The sequence below is a fragment of the Papaver somniferum genome, chromosome 1, assembly GCF_003573695.1.
Source record: "Papaver somniferum cultivar HN1 chromosome 1, ASM357369v1, whole genome shotgun sequence".
In the NCBI taxonomy this organism is placed as follows: domain Eukaryota; kingdom Viridiplantae; phylum Streptophyta; class Magnoliopsida; order Ranunculales; family Papaveraceae; genus Papaver; species Papaver somniferum.
This window is the reverse complement of record NC_039358.1, coordinates 110,343,708-110,368,337: the sequence shown is the minus strand read 5'-3', so window position 1 is coordinate 110,368,337 and position 24,630 is coordinate 110,343,708. Positions and strand designations below refer to the sequence as shown.

At 39.6% G+C, this 24,630-nt stretch overlaps 1 protein-coding gene across 1 annotated transcript; it reads left to right on the top strand.

Annotated features, from left to right (window-relative positions):
• The first annotated feature begins 901 nt into the window (after positions 1 to 901).
• LOC113349031 (probable ubiquitin conjugation factor E4) lies at positions 902 to 2,144 on the top strand. The gene is made up of 5 exons (XM_026592950.1): positions 902 to 1,033; positions 1,154 to 1,354; positions 1,447 to 1,531; positions 1,679 to 1,752; positions 2,079 to 2,144. Exons 1-5 carry the CDS (start codon positions 935 to 937, stop codon positions 2,142 to 2,144), a joined length of 525 nt encoding a protein of 174 aa, XP_026448735.1. The 5' UTR covers positions 902 to 934.
• Positions 2,145 to 24,630: the final 22,486 nt, after the last annotated feature.

Genomic DNA, 24,630 nt, shown 5'->3' with positions numbered 1-24,630 from the left:
CTGGTGATGATCTATGGAGAAGGAGCAGAAGAGATAATGGTCAATGGTGGAAATGGAGGAGATGGAAATGTGAGAGCGTGGAAGGGATTCTCGGTACAACTTACCGAGAGTAATCTCTGTTAACTTCAAATGAAAAACAAAGATTCATCTTCATTAGCTTCTCGTCCTTATCTCCCAAATCTATTATGTTATGTTATCCACCTCGTTGGAAGAATTTCTTAATTATTATGTTACCCATATGGTATCTAGAGATTAAATGTTTCTTGTTCTGATTGTTGTACCATTCTTGTGCAGTTTTATGACAAGTTCAACATACGTCATAATATTACTGAACTTCTGGGGTACTTGTGGCAGGTTGTTTAAAATCATATATGTATTCTCTTTTTATGCTATATATATTGGATTGAGGAGTTTTACCTTCTGTTGTTGCACATATTTTTGCTTTCTCACTTTTTCTTGTTATTATTATTTCAGATTGCCAAAAAAGAGGAGAAGGGGGGTGGATAGCATAACAGAAAGAAGGTATCACTTGAACAGTTTTGCTTTGGCTACAATACACAATCTTGTGTCCGTCATATAAGTTTATTGGATGTTGGTTTGGTGTGTAGTGGTTCATCTTCAACAACTTTCCTTTTTGAGGGTCATTAATTTGCCGTGGAGTATCTTGTCAGGAATCTTTTGAAGATTTACGTTGACATTGAGTTTACTGGATCACATACTCAGGGTAAGTGTTATATATATCTTATTTTGAGAGCGTGGAAGGGATTCTCAGTACAACTTATCGAAAGTAGTCTCCGTTAACTTCAAATGAAAAACAAAGATTCATCTTCATTAGATTCTCGTCCTTATCTCCCAAATCTATTATGTTATGCTATCCACCTCGTTGGAAGAATTTCTTAATTATTATGTTACCCATCTGGTATCTAGAGATTAAATGTTTTCTTGTTCTGATTGTTGTACCATTCTTGTGCAGTTTTATGACAAGTTCAACATACGTCATAATATTGCTGAACTTTTGGAGTACTTGTGGCAGGTTGTTTAAAATCATATATGAATTCTCTTTTTATGCTATATATATTGGATTGAGGAGTTTTACCTTCTGCTGTTGCACATATTTTTGCTTTCTCACTTTTTCTTGTTATTGTTATTTCAGATTGCCAAAAAAGAGAAGGGAGTGTATTTGAACTTTCTGAACTTCCTGGTCAGCGAAAGTATATTTCTTCTAGCCGAAAGTCTAAACAGAATTCTGGAACTGAAAGAGATAGAAAAAGAGATGGCTAATACCGTGGAATGGGAAAGAAGATCAGCTCAAGAGAGGCAAAAAACAACCCGACAGTTCCATTCTCAAGAGAATGTGAGTTTAATTTATTTTTCCATGTGAAAATTTCATTTTCAACATCCACCAGTACTGTCAATTCTCAGTCTGAGATAATTTAATTTTTGTAGATCATCCTAATTGGCGATGGAAGATGTAGGCATGCTAGCACTTACTTCAGAACAGATTACAATGCCTTTTCTTCTTCCAGAGATAGTAAGGTGTCTTTTCAGTAAAGCATATTTCCTCTTTGGCAATTAGGATATATAAGCTGTCAAATGTCAAGCCTCATTCCTCGTCTCTCTGCATTCTAGGTTGAAAGAGTGGCAAGTATGCTTAATTACTTTTTGCTAAAACTTGCAGGCCCTCAACGGAAATCTCCTACTCTAAAGGGCCCTAAGAAGTACGAGTTCCATCCAAAGATACTGCTTAAGCGGGTTAGTAACTACATCGTGTTTCACTTCTTGATGCATTGTTTTAAGCTTTCCTATAAAGCTGGCTTTTAGTGATTTTGCTCTCCTTTTTCTCTCATGTATGCATTATAATTTACTGATATATTGCCTATTTTTCCTGATTATATGTGTTTGGCATGAAAATGTCCAGCAATAACTATATATGGATTGATTGGCATCTGCTTGTCGCTGACGAATGCCATAATTCTCTAATGGAGAAACTGATGTTTTGAATATTTTTTGGTTTCTTTCCATTCAAACAGTCTCTTTCCCAAATGATGTGTTGATTGTTTAAGTGGTTTGTTTTACAGGACCTCAAAATTGATCCTAGTGATGCAGTTGTACTACCTCATAGGAGTTTGTGTTATGTCTACTGAAAATGTATGTATCCTGTTAGTGGTTTAAAGCTTCAAAGTGAGTTTGGTCATTTAGATTGTCTAAGGAAGATTCTCAACAAGGAAGTGGTGGCAGAACCTTTCTTCTCAATTGAGCGAGTTAGTTAGCGGTTGAAGATATGAATGGTGAAGTGTGGCAGGTAAAATTCTAGACTGTATGAATAATTTTGAACTTTTTTCTTTCAGATTGAGCATTATTCTTTTTTTGTTGAGCATTATTCAGATTGAGCATTATTCTAGTGATGAAAATGTAAACTTGTTTGCAGGTGCTGTTGGTAAGAAAGGTGGTGGTGAGCATCAAGTGACTTAACCCATGACAGGAAAGACCAAGTAGAGGCAACAAGTCAAACAACTCCCAAAAATCTATTGGGTCAGTTTCATGGAATTTTTGTAAAATAAATAAATTTCTTGTGTTATTGGTGATTATTTTGCAGAGTAAAGACATATCAATAGAACTTACAAGTTCAATGCCTTTACTAATTTTAACTAGTGTATGACATGAGTGTTAAAATATGGATAGTTTGCGGATTGAGAAGGCGTAAGGCCTGTATTTCAGGTTTCATTGTATTGCAGGCCTGTGTTTCTGGATAAATTGTGTTTCAGGCCTGTAATCTGGAAGTCCAGGCCCGTGATAATGGACCTGGACTATCAATTTTTTTTAATTGTAATTCAAAGAACTGTCACAGAAATAATTGTAACAAAAAGTGTGAGTTAAAAAGAATACGTGTCGTCATCTCAGTGTTGATGTAAGAGGATGACACGTGTCATTCAAAGATTCTTTACAAGAATAGGTAACACTTATAGGTGTTACTGTAACCGTCACAAAAACAGACACGTGTCCTCGACAAAATCGTTACAAAATTCACTCACACCTAAAACTGTTGGAATTATTGTGACAAATTGGACACATGTCGCCACCTTAAAATTAGGTCAATCCTTGATGTTTCATTATGTAACTGTTAGTAAGTGTGAGTTTAATTAATTACTGTCACACAAAAAACTGTTGCAAAAGTTTACAACAATTAGTTATCACAGCGTTTCTCCAACGGCTTATATGTGTTACAAATGTTTTTAGTAACAGATATGCCATGTGAAAAAAACTTGGATTTGGTATAGTGTTTGTTAGGTTAGATGAGGAACATAGAAATGTTGATACTTTCTGTGGTTATTAACGAAGACCTGAGGACGTATCGGCACTGACTCAGCTTTACATAAATGGGGGGATATCAATTAAGGTTTTGGTCTGGCGGTCTACAACACGTGTGAGAAATACCCGACCTATTTCTATCTGCAGAAGAGAGTAAAGGCGGTGGAATAATGAGATAAACTCAACCTAGTTTATATTTATCTATTCTTGAAGATATGGGAGAAGTGCTGCGCACGACACGACAAACAATCCCTATCTTTACCGACCTGAGATTAGAGAATTCAAATATAAATAGGTCCTCTATTTTTCCAAGCTAACAGACAACTTTCTCATAAACTCTCAGAGCAATTCTTCTTCAAATCCTATAATTCTCTGATCTCTCTCTTTATCTGCTTCCCTCCCTATGACCAGCCATAACCTCTTGCCTGTGACTGACGCAGCCTTTGAACGTCCACTGTGCGTGGTTTAGGCGAAGACTGTTCGTGCTCAACCTCCCGGAACTCAGTTTCAGAAACCATAGAATCCCACTTTAGCCTCTCACCGATTTTAGGTAACTACATTTTGGCGACCACAGTGGTAGGTTGTTCAGAAAGCTACAGATCTCAATCATGGTCACTGTTATGAAGGAAGCCGATTCCACCAATCCAAACATGAAAACGTTCCATTAATTCAGTCTCAGTAAATCCAAATTTAGTCGAGAGAGTTATCCATACTAGTATTTTTTTCCCTCTCAGACTAATTTTCGACTTTAGTGAATAGGCTAATGACTTTCTATATCGCCTGAATCTCTTCTTGTATAAAAAAACGCCCCAATAACCTATTTTCATGAAAATCTAATGTTAATCCTTGAAGACGTTGGGTAAGGACAATGGAGAGCTCATGGGGGACTCAACAGAATCTTGCAAAATCTCATATCGACATCAAGACTTATCTGAAAACGCCTTTAGAGTTACCAGTAGGGATAGATCCAACAAGTCAGATCGAGTACACGTTTCCTAAAGGAGTAATAAACCTGATAAGAATAGCACGGACGGGATCCAGTCTGCCTGCAATCGACCTCACCGAAGAAGATGCAGCTCGTTATGAACGCGACAGAGCAAAGAGCAACCATCCAGTCGACCTTATCACTCTCAAGGACCAGATGACGCTCTAAACTTGGAGATTCCGACGAATATTTGCTCCAAAATTCGTTTAGGTCAAGGGCCCTCAACCTGGTCACAGGACACTCGGGAAGTTTACTTCACTTTACTATTTTTACTTATATCTCTTTCATTTTGTATCCGATTGACCTAGTTCTTTTCCGTCGGATTTTTATTTTCATCATCTATACGATAAACTTAGCGGAAACTTGGAAAGGCTCCAAAAAAATTCATGACCTAGTCAAAAGCGTTGCAGAGCCACATAAGGTCATAAACCGCCAACAAAGATAAATCTTTTCGCCCTTCCTACTTCAGAGGATCATGACAAGAACGCGACAAAGTATGAAGCGAAACTAGATCCAAGACGAAGCTCAACTGAAACTCAGCCTTATCCTAAGACGCAAAGATGCTAGTTGATATGCTACCTCAATACCCGTTCTGTCAGAAAGAAGAGGAACTAGACCTTGGAGTTATGGCCAAGCCTCGATGAGCCTCCAGTTCAGCTTTACCAAAAACTATCATATTTCATTTTCTGATAGAACCTCAGTTCACCCAATACAGAGAAGGAGAATATATTTGCAGCCGAATATATCAAGGGAAAAGAAATCTGTAGTGGTACTCGTGAGGTCAACTATTCAGGATACTCATCCAGATGGTTGCTGACAGTTCCTGCAGTCAAAGCCTCTTCTCTCCTAAACACCAGCTCAATAAAAGATCCCATGTGTCAGAGTCGGATGTGACGACCGAAGACCACTTACGACTGCCCAAATAAAAAATACCACTTCCTCAAGTTGGGGTGAACCACGGGGATTTTCGAAGAACACCATCATCAACAACCTTAATGCAAACCAACTGTCTATTATCCTAAAATCACGTCCTTGGCATCACTAGCCCTATAATGCGTTCACTATTCTACTAGTTCTAAGAGCGCCTGCTTCTCTTAATTTTGGTTTACCATCTCCCAAAAGAAAGATAGATATCGATAGATGACTTGGATGAATAAGTTCACATGAATCCCTGTCAATACACTTAATAGAGGCAGAACAACACTTTCATCTTGTCTACAAAGATATATGCGGCCAGTATCTCAACATGACTCTCCACAGACGTCTTCAACCCATAAATTGTCGCTTGTCCAACTTGAAGACTCAATCTCATACGCTACAAGGGTCTTATTTCATTTTCCAAGCGTCCCGAGTCAATGAGAATCCTTACTCCTATATTAAACTGGGGACTAATGAAGAACCGTGCACAACACACATACATGACCAACAAGAGGTGACCCAGACATCCAGTTTTCAGATAAAGATTTAGAAACAATCAATGCAAGAGTCTCTAAAGATTGGGACACATCAAAACCATTCAACTCCTCAAATCCACATCACAACATGTTATTGATTGTGACTAGGAGACTAGAGATCGGCCTTCAAAATCGTGAAGAGGACTTATCTCGTGAAATCTCGCATCTCTCTCTGGTCTCGTCGAATTCTCCTCCGTCAGCATATTCTCTTTACTTAGCAATTGCAACCATGTTCCGGATCCTGAATGAAGATAAGATGTTTTATGGTTTTATACGTGTGCACCAGGACTATATCAAGTGGAGGAAGCATTAAAATTATCCCTCAATAATAAACGCATGCAGGAGACAAACTAGGGTTCACAATCGGTTTGAAGAGGAGTCTATAGTTTCCACTCTACTCAGACGCGGCTCATACTTTCGTCACATGACTCGAAGAACTGGGGAAAATTTGTAGAAAATTCGACAACTCGCCCTTGATAAAAATATCCGGTTGTGTCTCTCTTACCACGTGTTAAAAGGGAATGATGTTTCAAGATATATGATCAAAACACTGAAATGCATTGTTGCTGAAAAATCCCTAGATTTTCGAGTTTGATTTCACATGTGCTTACTACTGACAAAGGAAGCTCTAAGTTTAGATTTTTTATTATTGTATGAAAGTTGAGTCTCTTGTGTTCGATAGTTGGAGTCAATCACTAAAATCGGACGTCAAACGGAGTTTCTACAGCATCCGGAGTGAAAGCCGCGCAAGGGAGGACCTCCTCTTACGAATTTAACATATGGTTTTCACCTAGTCGTATAAGCAATGAAGCAAGCGAAGGTTTGCATCAAGTTCAAGCTCATGAGGGAGCCTTTACTTGACTAGATGAGTACAAGCAAGAACCGAAGAAGGAAATTACCAACACTTAAGAAAATCATCTGGCAGCAGTGGCCTCTACCTCTCGGGAAGAAAACTCTCTCTTCTTTCCTAAGGCCTCCATATCCTTTCCTCTACATATCCTTAGCTACCAGTCTCTCTTACATAAGGGCCTTCTCTGAGAAACGATGACTGGATTTTAGCTTGTTCCTGTCAGCTCCGACAGAATCCAGCGACTCTCTCGATTACATTGAAAGCAAAAGATCATCACGGGTGGTCATAAAATTTACAAGGTCAGCAGAAGCAAGACCGCTCAGAGTTATTCTCCCCATGTTACCAAATCTTCCACGAGTATCTCATCCGAAGTCAGAAGTGCAATATGGCTAACAAGGTCAACACCAACAGTAGGATAACTGGCAATACGCTCTGCCTCACCTCTTTCGGATTATCCAACACCGGAGTTGCTGATAATTGGGGACTGTTATATGATGAGTCCTAAAAAGTGCATATTTCTATATATTTTTCTTGGCATTTAACTCATATTTTGTGCATTAATTCTACATTTTATCCCATATTCTGTATTTTCATTGTTTTCAAGAATAAATATTTTTCTTACTTAATTTTGCATTTTTAGGTAATAAATAAAGTCTGGATAACTTGCGGAGCGGAAAAGAGCTGAAGAGTGGTGAAAAGCCGGGAGGAATTACACAAGGAAGCCGCGAAGAATGTTGTGCACAAGACCAAAAGGCTAGAAGTGGGCTTGAAGAGGAAGAAATTGTTCTTAAAGAAGAAATGGGCTCAGAATTATCCCAAGCCCAACTTATCTCCCAAACCAAAACCCAAATCCATAACCCACTTCTCATGTAGCCGTCAGATTGGATCCATATCATCATCCAACGGTCGCCTCCTCTTCGTGCATCAAAGTCTGAATTTCCTGACCAACACTACAACACCTAACTCCATCTCACGCCGTTAGTTTCGTTGTATCTCTTCATCCGACGGTCGCTGAAGGCTATGTTCCATCTTATCGTTGGATGCATTTCAGATGTATCGATCAAACGCCTATCACTCGCCTAACATCGAAATCTGATGAGCCCGCCTCACACCCGAGCAACCTAACCCTATACCCCTCGCCAAACACTCCCCTCCTTCTTTCCATCGACTTCTTTCTCCCTCACCCTCTGCAACCACCATACTCTGCAACCACCATCACCACCACCTTCTCCCCTGTCATCTCCACCAAACGCCGCCAACAACTCTCTCCACCAAACCGTATCTACCCACATCACCCCCATACCCTACATACATCTCTAGCCACCTATTTTACCCATTTCCCCTCTAATTTTCCCTTGAAACCCTAGGTGGGAAATTAGTAAAATAGGTGAGGCTATAAGACTGAATTGGAGCAGGAGAAGGACTGAGAGAAGGCAAAGAAGGATGGGTCGACGTCAATTTGAAGATTAGGTGAGTAATTTCACTATTTGAATTTGGGTATTTTTCTATAAACCCTAATTGTATAATTTAGGGATTTGGGTATAAATAGACTGTGGTGTTGTTGTAAAAGTTATGCTTGGATTAGCCAGTGTGTCCAGAACCAAGTTCTGTTAATGATCATTTTTGTGCTGTTAATGTTGTGTTCATGTTTAGTGTATATCCTGTTGTGTTCTGTGTGTGATGTTTGTTCCTGTGATGTTTTGTATCCATCTGTCATGTTATGTTTGTGTTAATTAGCATGTTTGTAATGTCTCTTCACATGATCATGTATTTTCCCTGTTTAAACCTCAGAGAAGACCTTTGAACCATGATGGTTAGCTATTAGGATGGTTTTTGTTGAACTCAAAATAGCTTAGGCTAGTTAGATTCCTAAAAGCCCAACTGATTTGTGATTAGTGGTGCTGTAAGAAGACCACTAATGCTAGGGGTCAGTGGTGGCTCTAAGGAGTTAATCAGCTACATTAGTTAGTAAGCCACTGCCTAGTTAGTCTGTGATTGGTTGTGCCTTAAACAGACAGCCAATACTAGGGGTTAGCTAAGGCTGTAAGGTTAGTTAACTAGACATATGACAAAAACTTAACCTAGATGAACTAGCTAGGTGAAGGGAATTCTCATCCATCTCCTTACACTTCCCATCCACAATTTCTTTTCCATGTTCTGTTTTGGTTAAGTTGTTCTTAGTTTCTTTCATTCTTTACTTCACTGCCTTTGGCTCATTTCCATTGTAACTGTCACTATCTCACTGCCACTGAATTTTCTTTGTTTCTTTGTCTCTTAACTTCACTGCCTGTCACTAGCTCAGACTATCTAGGAAACTTCAATACACCCCAAGTCCCTGTGGAATGATCCCTTGCTTACTTTCTATACTAAAACTTGGCCTTGTATACTTGCAAGAGTTTTTGTGTGTTTTCCAACCACACCATTATACACTTGATTCACCGAAAATTATAAGGTCTTCACTCTATCATCAACATGTTTTTCTTGAATAGTATTCATAAATTGAGCTTACAAACAAGGAAGGAGTTAGACAAAGTATATCAAAAATACAAGAGTAAAGCACAACTAGGGTTTTGCGCGACAAGAATGTGCCAAGTCTCACGAAAAAGAAGCATGTCTTCAGGATTAGATCCTTACCCTTATTTCATTAAAGATAATCCACGTCCTCAAGAATATTTGCGGGTTTGCATGGGTTTATATTTTCATGGAGAATCAAGAGAAGACTCATTAATTTTTTTCGTAACTAAGGGTAAAAAACGTACAAGCATGTCATGGACGAGTTTTGGCCCAAAGAGATTCAAGTCACGACCTATGAAAAGATAAGGAAGATTAATTAGGTCATAACACTCCAAGGGGTCTTTTCCTAAGAGTCTCAATGCATGAAGAGTTTAAACGCAACAAGGACTCCTTTCGAAAACATACATCCTCACATTTCACCGTGAAGACTTAAAAACTGATGACAATCTGTGAGGAACTTTGGGTTACTTACTGAAGAAAATATGTTCTACTATGTACTCCAAAAAACATATCAAAAGGGCGCCTCAAACGGATAAACGATCTAGGAGATGTGGCCCCGACGCCAAAGTAAGTGCAATCTGAAAAACTCCTGAAATTTTGTACAGGATTTCTGAAGTCAAAAGTATACACGGATTTGATTGGCCAAACAAAATAGGAATGAGTATTATTTTTGCATTAGAAATACTATCATATTTTCATTCAAATTTGGTGTCGGAAACTCAAATCGGAGTCCGTATGAAGAGTTTACATCCATTCTACGCAAGTCTCTCAAAACTGAAATTTTCTGCCAAACACCCAAACGAAGATTCCTAATACAAACAGAACGTGTGGAAGAAGGATGGACCGATCTCCATACCTATTTCACGCCTAAAAGAGTTGAAAAATATTTATCCTTTCAAGCCTAGCGCAAAAAAGGAAGCCTTGAAGCAAAAGGAAAAAAAGAATTAGAGCTAAAAGAGGAAATTAGAGGAATTTGGATCAAATAAGGAAACTGCGGTTTTTGTTTCTTCTAAAATTCCACCAAGCCGTGGCCAAGCCCTTCCCATGCTTGAGAGTTCTCTCCTACGCATGTGTGGGACGTCACTTATACTCTCAGAATTTCTTTTGGAGGGGCCAAAGTCGAAGAGAACTAGGGGTTTCACGATAATAGCCATAATTCAAGAGTTTGACGAAAAGAGTGATTTCTCCTAAAAGAGAGGGAGCCGGGCCTCTTACCATTCTATTGGACGGTTCTATACACCTCTCTCAACCATTTTTTATCTCATCAATCTTTAACAAAAACGAGCTCATAAGGGATTTTGACCAAAATACCCTTATCTCAATTTTGAGTTTGTTCAAAGAAGAATGCTCTAATACATCCAGAGACTGACAAAACTCTCATCTACTCATTCCAAAAGGCTTCATACACGTGAATATTGAGCTCTCTAAGTGTTTGGAGAAGAATGGGATTGAAACGGAATCCTAAAAAGCAGAATTTCAGAGAAAATAAACGGAATTTAGCTTAGACAGAGAAGTTCGAGTTCATAATTTCCAAAAGCAAGACCAGACGCGTGCCTCTCTCCCTCTCTCAAGCCGTGACCGTTCCTAGGAAATCAAATGGTCTCTCTCATGCCAAATAAAATCAAGCTCATAATGTTTTTTGATGAAAATACCCTTAAGTTTCAAAAATGGGTATTTTCTATGAAAAAAAGGTGTTTGATTGGTACAAGAAATTAAACATGCTCTCATCACAAAAGGTGATGACTCCACAAGATATATGCACACAGTCCAAGCCTCTCCAGAGTGTCTGAAGGAGTCAGACGAGAACAAAAGAGAAATTAGGGTTTAGGTACAATACAAGCCTGAATTCAATATTTACATGGGATAGGGACTCCGTAGCTTCAAAAGTAAGTACATGTATTTTATCAAGGCTCTTCACCAACATCAAGGCCATTCAGGAAGTCGTTCAGAAACTCTCTCTTTCCCATATACCCGCCTGTACAAACTCGAAAGCTCAAGGATGCACAAAGAGAGAAAATTAGGGTTTTGTCCAAGTAAACCCTAATTAACAATTCCATTTTATAAAGACGTGAAGTTTGTCTTATCAAGACTCCACTATCATGCTCTTAACGCCTCCCAACACAGAATCCCAGGAGGTTCCCAAGGCCAGAGTTGATTCCAAGATCAGAATCATAACAACCGAAGGCTAAACATCGGACTCCGCAAGTCTAAAAGAACGAGTAGATTGTAATTTCGCAACTGACCAATTCGTCACCATCTATATACTCATCATAGAACAAACAAGGTTCTACTCTGAGTAGGGGAATTAATGTAGATGGTGAAATTTGGATAAGTGGCAAAAGTGTCATTTCAAGATACTTGTGGTAATGTAGGCTTTGTAGATGCTGATAGACACATTTATGTGTCTAATATGTCTCAATTGTATGTATTGTTAGTACTCGATTTTCTATTTATTTTGTTATTTTATGTCTTTATAGGTATTTTTAGAGAAATAAGCTCTTGCGGCAAAAATTGGCTCAAAAAGTGGTGTTTTACACCCTAGGATAAAGTACTAAAGACATTCCAGAAATGCACCGGAAGAACCCCAGAAATGTCCCGGAGGAACCCCAGAAAAATTATTGTTTCAGCCCCAAAAATTACTATTTCCGCCCCAATTGCTAAAGGGACCCCAGGAATGAATTAGGGGGAGGTCACTTTCTTCCCAGAATTTGAAAATATTTTTGGCGGGAAAATTATTTCATACACTGGCAGATTTTACGGGCATGATTTGAAAGGGTTATGAGTAGACTAAAGAGCTGAAATTCAAGGGATAGACTCCTTATGGGTATATGAATATATTTTGAGTGTTGGAATGGCCTGAGTTTGGCCCAATCGCCGGATATTTTTCACAACAATTAAAAAAGGAAAATAGGGTTTCAGGTTGATTTATGGAAATTAAAGGAGACTAAAGGCAAGAAAAATAATTCTGAGGATTCATATACATATTTAGAAGATATTGGAATGATCGAAACATCTCAGAAACGCGTGGAGAAAGAAAATATAGAAATTATTGCCCGTGGAAAATATTTGTGTTCAATGAAGATTATTTGGAGTTATGACGAGATTCAATGTGTGATATGGGTATAAATAGTCTCTTAGGGTGATGTAGAAGCGGTGTCGAGAGTTTGGGGAAGTTTAGGAGGCTACAGAATGAAAAATTCACGAGTTGCAGAGCTGCCATTTTTCTGCTGCTGCTGCTGATGAAGAACACCAAGAACACGAAGAACGGACCTGCACCAGCAGTCGTTTATCGTGGGTCGTAGGTGTGGGTCTTATAGCTACAGTAACAATAGCACTTCTTCCGTGTCGTTCATTTTGGACGCTTTCTGTGGGTCGCACATTCACTGTTTTATTATTTCATCTCCATTTTCATCCTTGTAAACACCCTTTGAGCAATAAATAAATATTTTGAGCATGTTTTTATCATGATGAGCTAAACCCAACACTGGGACGACGGAGGAGGTCGAATTTCATCCATGTGGTAATTCCATTAATTCTTTTTTTTTAATTTTTGCACTAATTTTAATTGAATTAAGATTTTAAATTAATTACTTGTGATTTCATTTGATGGAGTATGCTTAGTCCTAGGGATTTTTGATATGCGATGCTTAAGAAATACAAGTAATATTTTATAAAATCTATCTTGGCAATAAACTAGAGTTAATATTTGTTTTGTTTTTGAACTATAATTGCTAGAATTAATTTCTGAACCATTTGAAGAAAAAAAAAACGGCCGAATCTTTAGTCCCAGTTTCTCGCACCAGTGTTAATATTTTTATTGTATATATTTATCTTTTTTATTAAGTTTAAAAAAATTATCCTTCACAAGTCCGAGAGTTTGAACTTCACTGCTACAACCCCACGAAAAAACTTTAATCATTTTGGCGCCGCCGACGCGGATTTGTGTTTAGGTAGAATTTTTATGTTTTTACTATTATTTGTTCCTTTTTACGTTTCTTTTTGTGTCTTTGATTTACAGGTTCGAAGTGGAATACTAAGGACTTGGGAACAAAAAGCTTAAAGCTAAAAGCTAAAAGAGAAGAAAAAAAAAGACATATTTTTTTTTAGGATTTAATTTTTATTATTATTATTTTTTTTTGTATATAGCTTTTATTTATTTATTTTAGAATTTGTAAATAGGCTTTATTTGTCATAATTTTTGTAATTTTTGGACTTTTGTTTTTTTATTTGGACTTTATTCTGGACTTTGGACATTATTTTTATTTATTTTAAACCCTACGGAAGGGTTTTATATATAAAAAAAAAATTAAATATAAATTGTTTGCAGGGAAGGACAACGATTACTATATCGTCTCGGCCCCTCGGGTTCGTACATGACATAGGAGTCGTGGCCCGAGTCGACTTCAACGTTTCATCCCCTGTCTGGTATGGGAGGTAAGTCCATCGAAACACTCGCGAATCTCATGTAAGCGAGTTACTGTATTCCTTAAGGTGATTCATTGATTGAGGACGAATTTGGACTGTTTTTAAATTTCTAGTAAAGGGCAAGGCCTGGCCAATACAAGATAAGGGTTCGGATTTCATCACCACTCCCTTCTTTCCCGCCTTAGGAAAACAAAACCTAACGCGAACCCAAGCTTTAAAATTTGGAATAGAACGAGACCGATAGGGTAACGAGCTTAATAGGAAACTCGTTCGAAAAATATTGGTTGCTCTTTAAGCACACTTCAAAGTTCATGATGGTTTCTGTGAGTTGAATGCGTGACTGCGCCGACTTCTAATGCGGTGAGGCCTTGGGTATCAAAGCTCCACTGAGCTTCCCTCGCCTCAATTCAACTTACTTTGACTCGGATTGATTCCAGAGGGGTTTGCTTAAATTGTAACGAATTCCCTTTAGAAAGATAGAAGCTGGTCTAGAAACAATCTAAGTGGAGCCATCATGATTTTTTTTTGCTAGATTTTATAGGTTTGATTTGGTCGAGTCAGCCTTGTTTGTGATTGTGTAGAATTCCCTTGCAATTAAGAATGTCGAGCTGGTATGATAGAAGCCAATACAATGAATATCGACCTGAATTTGAATATGGACATCATCAGTTTTATTACCATGGTGGGAATAGTGGTTGGGAACGCCAAACTTTTCAAGGTTATGGTTCATACCATGGTGAGCCCAATCACTATCCTCACAACCATCAGTCATACGAGAAAAATTCTGCTAATTCCTCTTTACTTGAGTCGACACATAAGTTAGCTGAGACAGCACGTAAGTTCGCTGAAATGAATAACTTAGTTATGGACGAAAATAATGCAATGAGTGAACTTTCTTTACCTGATTTCCTAGATTACGTCAGGAATTCATGTGAGTCGGCCCAAAAGCTTTTGTTAGAGACCCAGAATAGAACTTCTCTAAAAGATCTAAATTTCCAAAATAGTGTTTCCAATTTTACCCTTGATGTAAATAGTGAATATTTGCCTAATCTAGAGGACGAGGTTAGAATAAAAGACACTACTTATTTAGATAAGGTTCAATCATCTTCGTACTATGATGATAAGGATAGAAGTAATGAAGAATCTGAAATATGTAGGCATAGTGATCAGGAGTCTAGTAATCCAATTGAGCTGTATAGTGATTATATTATTTCTAGTTCAAATACAAATAATTTTTATGATTATTCACCTATTCAAAAGGACGAGGATTTTATTAGGGATACCACCGTTTTAGACGATGTAGTTTTTCCTTTTGATTACGAAGCCGATAGTGGTTTAGAGGAACGGGTTCATTTCGAAAATATTGTTCTAGAGTCTAGCGACTTAGAAACAATAGTCTTGGAAGAAGAAAATAGACCCGTAGAGATGAGTAAAGATGCACTACCTGATAATAACTTAGAAGAATCTCTTGAATATTTTAAGGACTCTGAAGATACGAAAATTCAAGAAATAATTAGAGGTCTATCTAAAGGCACTGAAAAGTCTAAGTTTGGGGGTGATTATCACTTTCCTAGTGCCTTACCTTTAACTCTCAGAAAGTCCCCACACTTAGGACTTGATATCTCTGCTTCGACCATTTTGCAAGATTACCTTCATACTCGTTTTCCCGAACCTAATGATGTCCAGGAAGAAGTTCAGTCGTTAGAAACCCATCCTCTGGTTGATGTGGTTTTCCCAGGCTATGATACCCAGATTGACTTTGTTTTCCCACCAAATAGTTTTCTTCCAAATATGGGAACGTTTATATTTCAAATGTGTCGAATATTAAGTTGTGAGACTAAACCTAAATGCTTTAGGAAATTAGAATCGACACATTTGCTTAAGAATGACCACTACTCTCATTTTGGTCAATATTTTAAGTCAAATCTTATTGACTTAGAGGATCCTCAGTTATTTAGGTTATTATTATGCGCTTCTAAGATCATATCTGAGTTTTTACAGACTCTAGGACCTAATGATTCGGATCCCACCTATGAAGAAACGCAACCTATGAAAATATTTTATTTAGACCCTTTCTTAGAACCTGAACCACAATTAGATATAAATATCTTAATCAGGAAACTAGATAAGGGCATGTTATCCTTGTTCACTTTCTTGGGTTATTGTAGTTTCCTTTGGTCATATCTTTTTGGTTTTGAAGACCCACAGTTATTTCGGCTGTTACTTTTTGATTCTATGAGGTGACTAATTCCTTCCGATGTCTGGCTGAAGACTTTAAACTTAGCACTTCTTTGGAGGTAACCCAATCTCATGCAACACGGTAATATCTTTCCTTATCTCTTTTGCTTCAAATGGTAACAGTTTCTCCTTGTTCATGCTTTTAATTTCATCTTTAGAACATTGAGGACAATGTTAGATTTAAGTTTTGGGGTATGGGAGAAACTTTTTAGTTGCAGTATGAATAAATAAACTCCAGAGCCTAGAAATTTATGCGTATTTAGGATGGCACTAACCAATCTAAGTGGATGGAAGCATTTTGGTTGTAGGAGTTGAGGAACCAATCTGAATAGATGGAAACATCTAAAGAGTCTATTCATAAAAGCACAAAGCTCAGGTGTTAGAAATAACATGATAGTTTCACCATATCTCGTTGAGTCCTTTTCACTTCTATTTTTATTTTATTTTGTTTTTAAACCATGTTTCTCTAAGTGATAGGTGGGGCCCACGAGTCAAGTTGTTACCAGTGCTAGGATGAATTAGAGTGATTGAGTTACAAAAAAAAAAGTTGAAAAAAAAACAAAAAAATAATTGAGACCAGACCATTCGACCAAAAGGAAAATTCAATAAAGTCGACCACTGGTACCCTTGTATATGCCAGTTGTGTTGACCTAGAGTTAGGTTATCGACCACTGGTACCCTTGTATATGCCAGTGTGTTGATATTAGTCAGACTAGTATCTCAATCCATTAGGATAGGTTCATTTTGGCGGAGGCCTTCAGACAGATATGGGAAACGCCGTTCACTTAGTAAACATCAAAACCATCTATGTTTTTCTATATCCATCTCTTAATCTTTCCATGTGATTAGTTTGACTCCGAATATGATATCCATAGTGCAACTATCTGAGTAGAGCTCTGTCACTTATATATGAATTTTAGTATGCTTGAGTGCAAACTCGTGTACATCAATTGGAATTTCGCATCAGAGTACTTCCTCTTGTAGTCAATAAGTATGCCAACCAAGGAGATTCTTTAGTGCCTTCCAAGGTTCGTTGTAGATAGCTAGGGTCTGGAGTACTGGTTTTGTGGGTACACCTCTGGTAAACCCTCCCGAGATTAACTCGGTCACTAGGGACACCTAGTGAGTTAGGATTTTATTTTCAATATTAGTTTTGCTCGAGGACTAGAAAATAATAAGTTTGGGGGTGTTGATAGACACATTTATGTGTCTAATATGTCTCAATTGTATGTATTGTTAGTACTCAATTTTCTATTTATTTTGTTATTTTATGTCTTTATAGGTATTTTTAGAGAAATAAGCTCTTGCGGCAAAAATTGGCTCAAAAAGTGGTGTTTTACACCCTAGGATAAAGTACTAAAGACACTCCAGAAATGCACCGGAAGAACCCCAGAAATGTCCTGGAGGAACCCCAGAAAAATTATTGTTTCAGCCCCAAAAATTATTATTTCCGCCAAAATTGCTAAAGGGACCCCAGGAATGGATTAGGGGGAGGTCACTTTCTTCCCAGAATTTGAAAATATTTTTGGCGGGAAAATTATTTCATACACTGGCAGATTTTACGGGCATGATTTGAAAGGGTTATGAGTAGACTAAAGAGCTGAAATTCAAGGGATAGACTCCTTATGGGTATATGAATATATTTTGAGTGTTGGAATGGCCTGAGTTGGGCCCAATCGCCGGATATTTTTCACAACAATTAAAAAAGGAAAATAGGGTTTCAGGTTGATTTATGGAAATTAAAGGAGACTAAAGGCAAGAAAAATAATTCTGAGGATTCATATACATATTTAGAAGATATTGGAATGATCGAAACATCTCAGAAACGCGTGGAGAAAGAAAATATAGAAATTATTGCCCGTGGAAAATATTTGTGTTCAATGAAGATTATTTGGAGTTATGACGAGATTCAATGCGTGATATGGGTATAAATAGTCTCTTAGGGTGATGTAGAAGCGGTGTCGAGAGTTTGGGGAAGTTTTGGAGGCTACAGAATGAAGAACTCACGAGTTGCAGAGCTGCCATTTTTCTGCTGTTGCTGCTGATGAAGAACACCAAGAACACGGACCTGCACCAGCAGTCGTTTATCGTGGGTCGTAGGTGTGGGTCTTATAGCTACAGTAACAATAGCACTTCTTCTGTGTCGTTCATTTTGGACGCTTTCTGTGGGTCGCACATTCACTGTTTTATTATTTCATCTCCATTTTCATCCTTGTAAACACCCTTTGAGCAATAAATAAATATTTTGAGCATGTTTTTATCATGATGAGCTAAACCCAACACTGGGACGACGGAGGAGGTCGAATTTCATCCATGTGGTAATTTCATTAATTCTTTTATTTACTTTTTGCACTAATTTTAATTGAATTAAGATTTTAAATTAATTACTTGTGATTTCATTTGATGGAGTATGCTTAGTCCTAGGGATTTTTGATATGCGATGCTTAAGAAATACAAGTAATATTTTATAAAATCTATCTTGGCAATAAACTAGAGTTAATATTTGTTTTGTTTTTGAACTATAATTGCTAGAATTAATTTCTGAACCATTTGAAGAAATACAAGTAATATTTTATAAAATCTATCTTGTCTTTAGTCCCAGTTTCTCGCACCAGTGTTAATATTTTTATTGTATATATTTATCTTTTTTATTAAGTTTAAAAAAATTATCCTTCACAAGTCCGAGAGTTTGAACTTCACTACTACAACCCCACGAAAAAACTTTAATCAGATGCGTAAAAACGTCCCCGACGGACTTATGACCCAGAGCGGAGACATGCATGTCTCTTGTAAGAACGACTCACCCTATTCGAGATCAAGGACTGATTCCTAGTACATCATCGCGAGACACATTGGTCATGTATACTCTAGGATCTGACTCGACTTACCGAGGCTTCCGAATAATTCCTAGTACATCCCCGCGAGATACACTGGTTATTATGCCTCCGGACCCTTTTGACAGACTCCTAGAACATCCTTTCGAGATACACTGGTCTTGTCGGCCCCATCATATGGACACAGTTGATTCCTAGCACATCTCTGCAAGATACACTGGTCAAAGACAAGTGAGCCAAAGTCTCGCAGTGACATCATTCGGCGCACAAGGCCCTTTTTTATCTTCAGAACGAGTCCCAGCTGACCACAAAGAGATTCAGATCCGTCAATAAAATCTCGGAGAGATTCACATCTCTTCTCAAAATCTTAGAGAGATTCACATCTCTCCGTAAAATCTCAGAGAGATTCACATCTCTCTGAAAAATCTTGGAGAGATTCACATCACTTCTCAAAATCCCGGAAAGATTCACATCTCTCAGAAAATCTTAGACAGGGCCGAATATTCCCCATGATAGGCACACGCCTTACCTAAGGATCAATCCTATTTCTCAGCCTCTCAAATACACTCACAGCTAGTAAATTGAGCCCGAACTATACATGTCTATCCAAAAACCTGGATAAGCTCTATTGAGATCTGGATGATCAACAAAGGGACCCACAAGCAATAATATGGTCTCCCCATGACATATGTGACCGGCCATGGAGAGAGGGAGCTCAACCTCAGCTCATATCACACTCTGCACACGACTCCTGAGGCATTCCATGCCTTTTCACGTGACTCATCCTAGTCATTCTCACAAATCAGAGAATATCTCTCTATCTTGGCCAACTCGGCTAAAGAGAATTGTTTATGGGTGAAAACTATTCCTGTCGAATTTGGTAATTTGGGGTGTGTGGATGAGGAATGAATCTAAACCCTAAACAAATGCACTGCACAGGAGTGCTTTGTGATTCGAGAAATCAATCTGTACAATTCTGGCCTAAACCAAGAAATGGCCGTTCCAGACTTGCTTCGGTCACAAAGTGAAGGAGATGGGGTTGATCTTAGGTAGGGAAGAAAAGAAGGTGTTGAGATTGTAAAGGTGTTGGCTACGTATGACTTGTATCAGGAAGCTGAACTGGATTGCAGAATGAAAGCTATCAGTTCTGGTATTGGAATACGATTGTATCAACACTTGGTTTCTGTTGTCTTGTCTTATCGAAATAGGAAGGAGAACCTATTTATACAAGTCATTGAGCCTTACTCACGTATCTCGTGGGAAGTGGAGAAAGTGGAGTAGTGGAGTTGCGGGTGTTAGTGTTACACGATCGGTCTTGCCCACTTCTCTCATCATCACACTAACCGTCCATGACTTCCTGACACGTTCTTGTGATGGCGCGTTGTGCGCTGCACGCTGTAAACCACCAGACCAATACCCCCGTATGTATCCCCCAGTTTGTGACATGATTGATGTCTCGAGTGTGTGGATCGTGGGACCCACAGAAGGTAGCATGTAATGCTAGGTTAAATAACTAAGTTATTTAGAAAGTCGATGCTTGTGAAGTATCGTGTGTATTCTATACAAGTAATGCATCGAATATACTCAGCATGTATGAAGCATCGCTTTTTGAGCGTCTTAAAATAGCTTCATGTCCAGCCTACTTCATGTGATGGTTTGGAGGCTGCGCAAGCAAGTCCTGACTTGGCCGACCACATGGTGTGGTGGAGTGGCGGATGATAATCACCACGACACCTCATTGACCAGTTAACTCCTGACCAGGGTTGTATAACCAAGCAGGTGAAGTTGAACGGACGAGATGATCTTTGACACTCATCTGCGACCTTAGCGGAATTAGGGTTTATGAAGAGGTGCGCAAGCATCACTCTTCAGCTTGGTCGAAACCAAGCTTGGGACGCAATTTTGGCCGGGACGATCGTGTATGCATGTAGACGGCATGCCGGTGTAGGCACCCATACCTCATTGTCTCGTGAAAGTGTGATCTAATCCACTCAATTTTTCCGGTGAAGTTGAGTGGTTGAGATCGATTTGCGACAGAAATACGGTGCCGCAAAAGCCGTGCGTCATGCCAACTTCGGGCGCGCGTTTCGAGACGACCAAGCTTGGTCGGTCTTGGCCGATTAGTCTGGTATACAGACGGCGGGCTGTGTACAGGTCCATACCTTAATACCCCATAGAAACATGATCTGATCCACTCAATTTGTCCGGCAAAGTTGAGTGGTCGATATTAGTTTGCAATTGGGAGGTGTGACCACGTCTAGTTTGGGCGTGCGAATCGAGACGACCAGGCATGATATGCATTGGCCGATCGGGTGTGGAGATATGTGGGCCCACAATGATCGTGTTGATACTTACGGTGTTTGTGTTGACATGCTCTGGGCCCTTTGAATATACATCTACACCCTCCATCTATTCCTGCGAAGATGGACGGTTGAGACTGATTTGCGACATATGTAATGTGCTGCAAACACTAATTTAGGGTTTCTCGTCCACGCTGCTTTGGCTGGACGAATTGGCAAGCCATGCTACCCTTTTGGGGAGGCCGACCATGCGGGGTCCGCATTGGTCCGGTGTTGAACATTCCAATACCTGCTTGAGGGTTATGGATTCGATCTAAGCCATCCAATCATGCTGGTGAAGTTGGATGGTCGTGATCGTTTCTGAGACGAATACAGACAGTCCAGATGCTCGATCGTGCTAGTATAACACTCCGAGAGTTATAGCCTGTACGGGTATTTCGTACATGCCTCCTTATTTAATGCTTGGAGATTCGTGTTTCTCTGCTGAGAGAAACATAATGATAAGAGTGAAGCAGTACAGGAAATACAAGGCTGGTCATGCATTAATTGATAATGCTATTAGTTTTCAATGGAGAAGTATTCTCTATTTTATCAGGGGATTTATCCTTTGCAGGATGTTAGCGCATAATTTCGGCTTTTACAATTTTAGCTTTAAACGAAAATCCACCATCAACATTAAGTCCCCTGCCTAGCACGTAATGGTTACACTATTGTGGGGTAGGCATGAGATGGTGACGGTTTTGTATGCTGAAACTATTAAGCTAAAGTAAAGTAAATACGTATTTACCGCATAGATCGTCAGGTGATGTCTTGGAAGTCTTGATTAGGGTCATGAAGGAGGCAGGACTTGGTCAGGCAAGTCACTTTTGGTTTCCTCCATGTACATCTGGACAGAGCTTGGCCCACTTCTTGAACTGGGTGTACTCTCCTCCATTGCACGACAACTTTTCCCAGATATATCCGATAAGCTTCGTTGATCATTATCCCGAATCAGTAGCCTTCATAGGAGGCCAGTAAAGACTTTTATTCTCCTGAGATTCTGTTGACTTGCAAGATATATATTCCAAGGATTCTTCTCATTCATAGTTGTATATCCAGGTATTTCTCCACACTTATGTGATCTTATGATTTGATTTGATTGATGATGATATACACACATTTTTTTTATGTGCTCATAACTTCTTGTTCTTTGCATCTTATCATGGAAGCGGTGGACGATGACCATTCTGTAACATCTCCAAAAAAAAGTTTCGAAATCGACAATCCCGGAGCTGATGCGCACGAAGAATTAATGGCTAAAATCGATCTCCCACTTCGCGAAGTTGGTCGTGCTATACATGGGATGTCCATTCTGCACCTGCATATTGTCAGGGGGCGTATCTGTGCCCTTTCAGCTGCAATCGACATGGAGGAGCAATGGAGGCGTGATGAATCGTTGCAAGCCTCAGTGAGCGCAAGGGCATAGAGGTTTGCAGCACGGTTAAAGAGGCAGAAGGTTGAACACAAACGACCTCTTGGTGAAGATAAATGTGATTATCCAATCCACGACGGTGTGGTAATCCTTGATTCTGACACAGATGAACCTGAGCGTCTGAAAGCAGTCAATACAATCCCTAACGTTGTTGTGGCCTTTGATGAAGACATGGAAGTTGTTCCTGCTAACGATGTTGGGGTGGAGAGTGCTGTTGTAGAAACATCTGAAGCGGAAGCTGAGGTAGATCCGAAAGAAGAAGCAGTAACGGCTCACGATGGTGATGGCATTGAAGGAGGACCTAGTAGTGGTGCTGACACAGTAGACTTGTTGACGGCTAGGATTTTGCTTTTCTTTCTCTTTAAATACATTCCCGTAATTCATAAACATCTTCCTTGTACTTAGTGGCGGCTGAGTCCAGGATCTTTTGTTTTGCTTGCTTAAATAAAGGTTTTTATGTTATAATCCCTTGTTAAGATTACATCTGAACCTTTTCAGGCGCAATGGTGTGCCTTCATCGTCTTTGACCGAGACAACCTCTAAGTTCTCGATAAAACGCTTGAAGGGGTCGGCCTCCCATTCACATCTCTTACCCGGGGTTGGTTTGTTTGTCGGAACCAGTCCCCAGTGCTTGTTAGAGTGAGGAGTGATTGGTTGCAAAAAGGATTGTGTGATGAGACTTACTTGGGCTCGGAACCTTTTAACGTACGCTGACGGGCTCTCTCCAGGAAGTTGTATCACGTTGGCAAGCTGTAGGTGGTGCGGCAACAGACAGTCCCCAGGTCCAGACGGCTTGTTGGATATCCTTTCGGGTACCGAAGCCGGTAGAGGACAAACTTCCAGGGTTGCCTTGTTGTCGTGTATCCAAGAGTATCCTAGGATCATGTCGTAATTAGGATGCTCCTTGACTATGTAGAACTTTGCTTGCGTTAGGACGTCACCCAATTTAACTTCAAGATCAATATATCCATATGCGTCTCCAAGTTCTCCTTCTGGAGTCCTAGTCACAGTTGGGTTGTGAGTAGCTTCCTGCTTTGAAATCTTTGTTGTTTTCAAGGTGTAGAGAGTAATGATGTTGAATTCAGAGGATGTATCGATCAATGTGTTATCGAACTCATCCCTCAAACGAGCAACGGTTAAGAGTCCCCAGTTTCCCTGGCTTGCATCTTCCAGTAAAGATTGAGGTTTCCAGACCGCTTCCTTTTCCAGATACAAGCGCCTTCCTGAGACAACGCGGTTGAGGGCTGCAAATATGTCCTGACGCTGTGCTTTGGAGAAGTACAAGATCTCGCACAAATGTTCCATCATAGATTGTACAGTCTTGCGAACAGAATCCCCGGAAATCATGCAGTTCCTGACAGGGAGAGGATCTCTATGAACACCTTCGTTTCCAAGCTGGAGTTCTCCTGCCTCTATCTTTTCTTTGAAGATTTGCTTCAGTCGGTTGCAGTCTTCAGTCGGATGATGGACAAACCTATGGTAGCGGCAGTACTTGGGATCCGCCATATCTTTCTCGGTTGGAGGGCATCTGATAGGAGGCAGCTTGATAGCGTCATCTTGAATCCATTCCTCCAAGAGTTCCATCACTTCACTCATGGGGAATGGGAAGCCTGCATCTTCGGTGTCTTGTGCAGGAGCCTTGCCTACTCCTTTTTGAGAAGAGGTCGTCTGTGCCGGAGCCGCACGCTTGGGTTGTCGTTCGGTTGCTGAAGCTTTCCTTTTTCCTCCTTTGCCTACCACACTCACAGAAGGACCAGTATTGTATTGTTTGTTGGTGAGGCGCCTGCTTCCTCGACTCTCACGTAGGTCTTCGTTTCGAACAACCCTGGTTCTCTCTAGTAACGCTGGGGAAGTTGTGGAGTTCGGAGAACGTCTGAAAGCCCAGATTCTCCAGTAGGGCGTGGTATATAGGTATCATACTGTTGATGCACAGCTCCACCAACTGTCGTTCAGTGATATTCATATAATGAAAATCTAGTGCTTGAGTTCTGAACCTTTTAACGAAATCGTTTGGATGTTCGTTGTTCCGCTGAAAGATTCTCCCCAGGTCTGAAAAGGTGATCTGCTTGGACACGAAGAAGTACTTTTTTATAGAAAGCACTGACCATCCCGTCCCAATTGGATATGATGTTAGGCGCGATGTTTTTGTACCAGGTGTACGCCCTTCCCGTAAGTGACTTCGAGAATTCTTTCAGGCGGAGAACACGATTGTATTCATGTTCTCCTAATGATTCCAAAAATTGAGATATG